This window comes from Vanellus vanellus (genome assembly GCF_965231255.1).
Source record: "Vanellus vanellus genome assembly, contig: HAP1_SCAFFOLD_2450, whole genome shotgun sequence".
Lineage (NCBI taxonomy): Eukaryota > Metazoa > Chordata > Aves > Charadriiformes > Charadriidae > Vanellus > Vanellus vanellus.
In genome coordinates, this window is record NW_028128943.1 from 1,171 (window position 1) to 8,366 (window position 7,196).

The 7,196-nt window shown below is 72.2% G+C and overlaps 1 protein-coding gene across 1 annotated transcript; it reads right to left on the minus strand.

The window, feature by feature from the left end:
• Positions 1–829: 829 nt before the first annotated feature.
• On the minus strand, positions 830–6,649 carry LOC309683786 (nuclear factor 1 X-type-like; the record flags this gene model as incomplete). The annotated part of the gene is made up of 6 exons (XM_082499784.1): positions 830–949; positions 2,277–2,365; positions 3,838–3,961; positions 5,098–5,264; positions 5,711–5,833; positions 6,516–6,649. Coding segments are annotated over 6 exons (652 nt in total), but the record flags the coding sequence as incomplete, so codon positions are not given.
• Between the last annotated feature and the right edge of the window lie 547 nt (positions 6,650–7,196).

Below are 7,196 nucleotides of genomic sequence, written 5' to 3' on the forward strand. Positions count from 1 at the left end.
CAAAAACGGGGGGTGGGGGGGGGGGGTCACCCCAAAAAGGGGGCTGAGCCCCAGCTGGGGGGGTCTGACCCAAAACGGGGGGGTTTGACCCCAAACCCGAGGGGGGGGGGAGGGGGTGCAAAGAGAAGGGGGGGGTTTGACCCCAAGCGGGGTTGGACCCCGAAATGTGGGAGTTTGACCCCAAAAGAGGGGGGGGGGGAAAGGGGGGGCCTCGCCCGGGGGGGGGGTAATTGCACTTAATTAAAAAAATGAGCTGGGGGGGGGGGGGAGGGGAGGAGGAGGAGGGGGGGGATGGGGATGACACCCCAAAGCCGGGGGGGGGAGGTGTGGGGGGGGGTGTTTTGGGGTGATTCAGGGTATTTTGAGCCCCCCCCCGGCCCCACTCGCTGACCTGCAGCAAGGGGGGGCCCCCCCCTCCCCCCCCCCCCCGGGGCACACGCGTGTGCGGTGCGTGTGCGAGTGCTGGTGACGGGGGGGGGGCACACGCGTGGGGGAGGGGGGGGTCGTGTGTGTAAGGGGGGGGCTCAAACCCCCCCCACCCCCCAAAATTGGAGGGGGAGGGGCGCCCAAAATCCCCCCCGGGGGGGTCCGGGATGACCCCGTCTGTGCCGGGGGGGGGAGGGGGGGCCCCAAAGTCCCCCCGGGGGGGTCCGGGGTGACCCCGTCTGTGCCGGGGGGGGTCGGGGGGGGGGGTGGGGGGGACACATCAGAGAGGCCGAACCCTCATCCACGTCGGGGGGGGGGGGGGGAAGGGGGGGGGGATTTGGGCCCCCCCCCGGGGACGGACGGCGGCGGGGGGAGGGGGGGGCGGGGGGTTGGGTTGGGGGGGGGGGGGGGGCTGCGTGTTTTTTGTTGTGTTTTTTTTTTTTTGTCTTTTTTTCTCCTTTTTTTCCGGGCGGTTTCTCCTCGTCCGGGGGGGGGGAGGGGAGCGGCGTCAGAGGAACCAGGACTGGGGAGAGATGGGGGTCAGTGAGGGGGGGCCCCCCCCAATTCACCCCCCTTCCCCCCCTCCCCCACCACCCAGCACCCCCCCCCGGGTCCGGGGGAGGGCAGAGGGGGAGTCTCCCCCCCGCCGCGGGGTCCGGGGGGGGTCTCCGGCGTTGGGGCGGCGGCCGCGGCCTTCAACGCGCGGCACATGGCGGCCACGGGGTGGGCGGGGGGGCGGAAGGACCCAGGAGTGACCGCAGCGACGCGGCACTGCCCCGCCATTGGCTGCCCAACCACCGCACCACCGGCCGCGGGCCAATGGGGACGCGCCTTCCCGCCGCAGCGACCCGCGCAGCCTGCCAAAGGCCCGCCGGTGCCAGCCAATCGCCTCGCTGGCTCCTCCCCCTCCCGCCTGGCAGTGCCAGCCAATCAGGCGCCGCCTTAGCTAGCCCGCCGAGGCCCCCCATTGGCCGCCAGCCCTGTTTCCCCCCCCCCCCGCTTTTCCCTCCTCCCCAGCCCATTGGCTCCGGGCCGGCGCCGCGGCCTGCTCCAGCGCCAGCCAATCAACGGCCGGCGCCACAGGGCAGGCAGCCAATCGGGCGTCGTGCCACGGCGCTGGGGGGCCAATGGGGAGCCCCGCTGGGGGTCGCGACCCCCTCCGGCCCTGGGGGTGGTGGTGGGGGTGGGAGGGAGAGAGAGAGAGAGAGACGGGGTTGCCATGGCGACGCCGGGGGCACGGCCCCGCCCCACCATTGTTTCCCGCCAACGCCTGGCGATGACGTCATATCTCGTTGCCCCCAGCAACCAGACAGGTCAGATGGAAGGGGGGACAACGGGGGGGGGGGGGGGGAGCCAGTCCCTCCCAGTCCCTCCCAGTGCCTCCCAGTTTGGCAGTGGGCGGGGCGGTGTCCAGGCCCCGCTCATTAACTGCCTAATTAGCCCGTGACAGGGGAGGGAGGGGTGGAGGTGTTTGGGTGTGGTCGGGGGGGGGGGGGGAGGGGGGGCACAGGGATTTGGGGGCAGAATCCAGGAATTGGGGGGGGCACACAGAGAGGAATTTGGGGGACACAGAGGGATGGGGGGGGACAGAGGGATGGGGGGGACACACGGATTGGGGGGACTCAGGGATTGGGGGACACACACAGGGATTTGGGGGGACACACGGATTGGGGGGGCGCAGGGATGGGGGGACACACACAGGGATTTGGGGGGGTCGCAGGGATGGGGGGGACATGGGTTGGGGGGGACATGGGGATTGGGGGGGACACACAGGGATGTGGGGGGGTCACAGGGATGTGGGGGGGACACAGGGGGATGTGGGGGGGCCCCGGGGGCGGGGGGGGCCGTACCTGCTGCTGGGGGAGGGTCAGAAAGTTGCCGTCGCGGGGTCCGAGGCCGACAAGGCGGGGGGCAGCGGCGGCGCCTGACGCTGCGAATGCTGCGGGGAGAGGGGGCTCAGCCCGGCGCCGGGCGTGCCAACGCACACGCGTGTGCGCGGGGCCGGCGGGGCGGACACACGGACACACGGACACCCCCCACACACACCGCCGCCACCACCACCACTGGGGGGGGGACACACACAACACCCCCCCCCCACCCCCCCGCTGTGAGCAGCGGCTGCGCACACACACGCACACGCGTGTGCGAGGCCGCGCGTGCACCGTCACACGCGTGTGCCTGCTCCCCCCCTCCCCCCCCATCACTACTTACCTGTGGGGACCCCCCCCCCCCCCCCAAAGATGGAGCCGGAAGGAAAATTGGAGAGATGATGCGGGTGACGCCCCCCGTCCCCCCACAGGGGACCCCCCCGGTGACAGGAGGGACCTCAGGGGTCCTGTGCCCCTCCCCCACCGCCTTCCCCTCCCCCCACCGAAAATGGGGTAAAAATAGAGGGGGGGGGAATGGAGAAAGGGGGAAAAAGGGACTGGAAATGGGGTGGATGAGGCGCCGGTGGGGGACGGAGCGACGTGCCCGGGGTTGGGGACGGGGGACGGGGGGACGGGGGGACGGTGACGGCGATGGCGATGCGGAGGAGGTGATGATGCACGGGCAGCCGGGCCGGGCTGGGCCACCCTGTCACCTCGTGTCACCCCCCCCCCCGGGTCAGCCCCGTCACCCCCCGTCACCCTCTGTCCCCCCCACACCACCCCCCTCCCCGGGATCACCGCGGTGTCACCTATGTCACCGGTGCCATCCTGCGCCCGCCGGGGCCACCGCCGGGGCCACCCCAGGGCCACCGCTGCCACTCGTGCCACTGGCCACCGAGGTCCCTGCCTGGCGCCTGCGCCCCACTGCACCCCACTGCTGCCCCACTGCACCCCATTGCACCCCACTGCTGTACACCCCACTCCTCTGCACCCCACTGCACCCCACTGCCCCCCCACTGCACCCCACGGCTGCTCACCCCTGCACCCCATTGCGCCCCATTGCACCCCACTGCTGCCCCATTGCACCCCACTGCTGCACCCCACTGCTGCACCCCACTGCTGTGCACCCCACTCCTCTGCACCCCGTTGCACCCCACTACTGCCCCACTGCACCCCACTGCTGCACCCCACTGCGCCCCATTGCACCCCACTTTTGCACCCCACTGCTCTGCACCCCTGCGCCCCACTGCACCCCATGGCTGACCCCACTGCTGCACCCCCCCCACTGCTCCCCCACTGCACCCCATTGCACCCCACTGCTGCACCCCACTGCGCCCCATTGCACCCCACTGCTCTGCACCCCTGCGCCCCACTGCACCCCACGGCTGACCCCACTGCACCCCATTGCTGCACCCCTACACCCCACTTCACCCCACTCCACCCCTTGCACCCCCCCCCGCCCCAGGTCCCGGCTGCAGGTGCAGTGGGGTGCAGTGGGGTGCAGTGGGGCGCAGTGGGGCGCAGTGGGGCGCAGGGGACTTACGGGGTGCCGCGGGCGCTCCGCCCTGGGGGCCGCTGGGGGCTTTGGGCTCCGGCGGGGGCAGGGGCAAAGGCCGGGCCAGGGGGGCCCCCGCAGCCCCCCCGGCCCGGCCCTGCGCCCCACACGGCTGCAACGAGAACACGGTGACGGGACCCCCGGGACCCCCGGGGCGGGGGGGGGACGGACACGGGGAGGGGACGGCGGCACAGGGGGGCACGCGGGGGGACATTGCTCCGGGGGAGCCCTCGGACACAGCGAAGGGGCGGAGGGGGGGTCCGGGGGGGTCCCGGGGAGGGGAACCCATCGCGGGGTCCCCATCGCCCCCTCCGCCGCGGCCGTCCTGGCTGCCAGGGCTTATTTGCATACAAGCTCCGCCTCCCGCGGTGTATTTGCATGCCGGGCCCTGCCCCTGTGCAGGGGCATATTTGAATAAAGCCACGCCTCTCCACACCCCAGCACAGCCTCTCTGCCTCATTTGCATACAGGCTCCACCTCCTGGCCCGCCTCACTCGCCTCTCGGCCACGCCCCCAGGGGGGCCGGTCCTGCGCAGGCCCCGCCTTCCCCGGGCCTCATTTGCATACAATCCCCACCTCTGGGGAACTATGCTGCACAGGCTCCGCCTCCTGTGCCTCATTTGCATATAGGCTCCGCCTCCCGAGGGACGCACCCGTTGCCGCTCCGGTCCCTCCGGAGCCGCGCTGGGACCAGTGTCCCCCCGGGACTGGGATCATTGTCCCCCTCTGGGACTGGGACCAGTGTCCCCTCCAAGCCTCAGACTGGGAGCAGTGTCCCTGCTGGGACTGGGACCAATGTCCCCCCAGGACTGGGACCAGTATCCCATCTGAGCCTCAGACTGGGACTAGTGTCCCCTCTGGGACTGGGATCGGTGTCCCCCTCTGGGACTGGGACCAGTGTCCCCTCCAAGCTCCAGACTGGGACCTGTGTCCCCCCAGGACTGGGACCAGTGTCCCCTCTGAGCCTCAGACTGGGAGCAGTGTCCCCCTCTGGGACTGGGATCAATGTCCCCCTCTGGGACTGGGACCAGTGTCCCCTCCGAGCCTCAGACTGGAACCAGTGTCCCCTCTGCGACTGGGACCAGCGTCCCCGCAGCGTCACCGCATCCGCATGTCACCGTGTCCCCACATCCCCCCGCGTCCCCACGTCCCCGTGGTGTCTCCGCATCCCCCGTCCCGGCAGTGTCCCCGTCCCTGTCCCGTCCCGTCCCCGTCCCCGCGGTGTCCCCGTCCCGGTCCCCGTCCCACCTGGGGGCCCTGCGCGGCGCCGTCGGCGCAGACGAACTGGACGAAGTCCTTGAGGGAGTCCTGCCCGTGGTGGTAGCGGATGGTGGGGTGGGCGAAGTAGGGGCTCGACTGGGGCAGGAGGGACCCCGACGGGAAGTGCAGCGCCGAGGCGGTGGCCCGCGGGCTACCTGCAGGGACCCCTCAGCGCCGGCACGGGGCGGCCGCCGCACACGGGGGGGGGTGGGGTGGGGTGGGGCGGAACCCTCCCGGGACCCCAAAACCCTCCCGGGTCCCCAAAACCTTCCCGGGACCCCAAAACCCTCCCAGGACCCTGGTGGTATTTTTTTTGGGGGGGGAGGGGGGGATAGGAGCCGGGTGTCCAGGGACATCCCCCCCACCCCCCACCCCATCCCCGCTCCGGCCACCCCAGTGCCCCCCCCCCAGTGCCACCCAGTGCCCACGTGGGACCACCCCGCGCCCCCCTCCCCCCAGATGGGGGTCCCATGGAGCTTTATTTGGGGCATTGGGGGGGTGGAGCGGGGCAGGGGGCTTGGGGGTGCCGGGGGAAGGCAACGGGGGGTGCGGGGGGGGGGGGGGGAGGGCCGGGGGGGTGCCGGGGGGGAGGGGGTCTCACCGGGGCGGACGCCGGCCAGGACGGGCAGGGGGTGGTGGCCGAAGGCCATGCGGGGGGCGGCCCCGTGTCCCGACAGAGCGCTGCAGAAATCCAACTTCCCCGACTTCTTCAGCGCCGCCGGGCCTGGGGGGGGGGGGGGGGGGTCGGGGGGGGGCACCCGGACCCCACAGCACCTCCACGGCCCCCTGGGAACACCCCCAAACACCCCCCCGCACCTCCAGAGACCACCCGGACCCCCAAAGACCCCCCCTGAGACCTCCCCAGACCCCCATAGATCCCCCCTGGATCCCCCAGAGATCCCCCCCGGACCCCCAGAGTCTCCCCAGACCCCCAGAGACCCCCCCGGACCCCCAGTGACCCCCCCGAGACCCCTGCGGGCCCCCAGAGATCCCCCCTGGACCCCCCAGAGACCCCTCTGGACACCCAGAGAACCCTCAGGAGCCCCCAGAGACCCCCTGAGACCCCCCCGGACCCCCTGAGACCACCCCGGGCCCCCAGAGACCCCCCGAGACCCTCCCGGACCCCCTGAGACCACCCCGGGCCCCCCAGAGACCTCCCAGACCCCCAAAGACCCCACCGGGCCCCCAAAGACCCCCAGAGACCCCCCCAGAGACCCCCCCTCCAGCATCCCCCCAGCCCTCCCAGCACAGACCACCCCCCCCAACCCTAAGCAACCCCCCCCCCTCCCCATTCTCCCCCCAAAATCCCCCCCCACATCCATTTGTCCCCCCCCTCCCCCATCCCCATCCGCACCCGGGCATCCCCCCCCTCCCATGTGTGTGTGTCCCCCCCCCGTGTCACCCACCGGTGTCCACGTCCCCCCCCCACGGCCCCTGGCTGCTGCCGGGCGCGGGGGACCGCCCCGGCCCGGGGTAGAAGACGTCGTCCCCGGGACCCTCCAGGTCCCCCTCCTCCAACGCTTTGGGGCGTTTCGGGCCACTGTGGGGACGTGGGTGTCACCTCCGGGGGGGGGGGCACTGTCACCCCCCGGCGATGGGGGCATCACCCCCCCCACACCCCAATAAAAGGAGTGTCACCCACCACGAACTGGACCACCACTGGGGATACGGGGTGGGGGGGGGGGGGGTACGGGGGGTCCTGGAGGGCGCCCGGTTTGGGGAATGGGGGGGGGACGGGACACGGGGGGGGGTCCCGGGGTGGGGGGAGGGGGCACAGGGGGGTCCCTGGGAGTTGCGGGAGGTCCTGGGGGTGTTCCGTGGGGGGGTTATTGGGAGGTTATGAGGGGTTCCAGGGGGGTTATGGGGGTCCCAGGGGTTATGGGGGGTCCCGGGGGGCTCTGGGGGGGTCCTCGGGGGGATATGGGGGTTCCCAGGTGGTTATGGGGTCCGATGGGTTATTGGGGGTCCCGGGGGGCTCTGGGGGGGTTATGGGGGTCCCAAGGGCTATGGGGAGGTTCCGGGGGGGCTCTGGGGGGGTCCCGGGGAGTTATGGGGGTCCCAAGGGTTATGAGGGGGGGGTCCCAGGG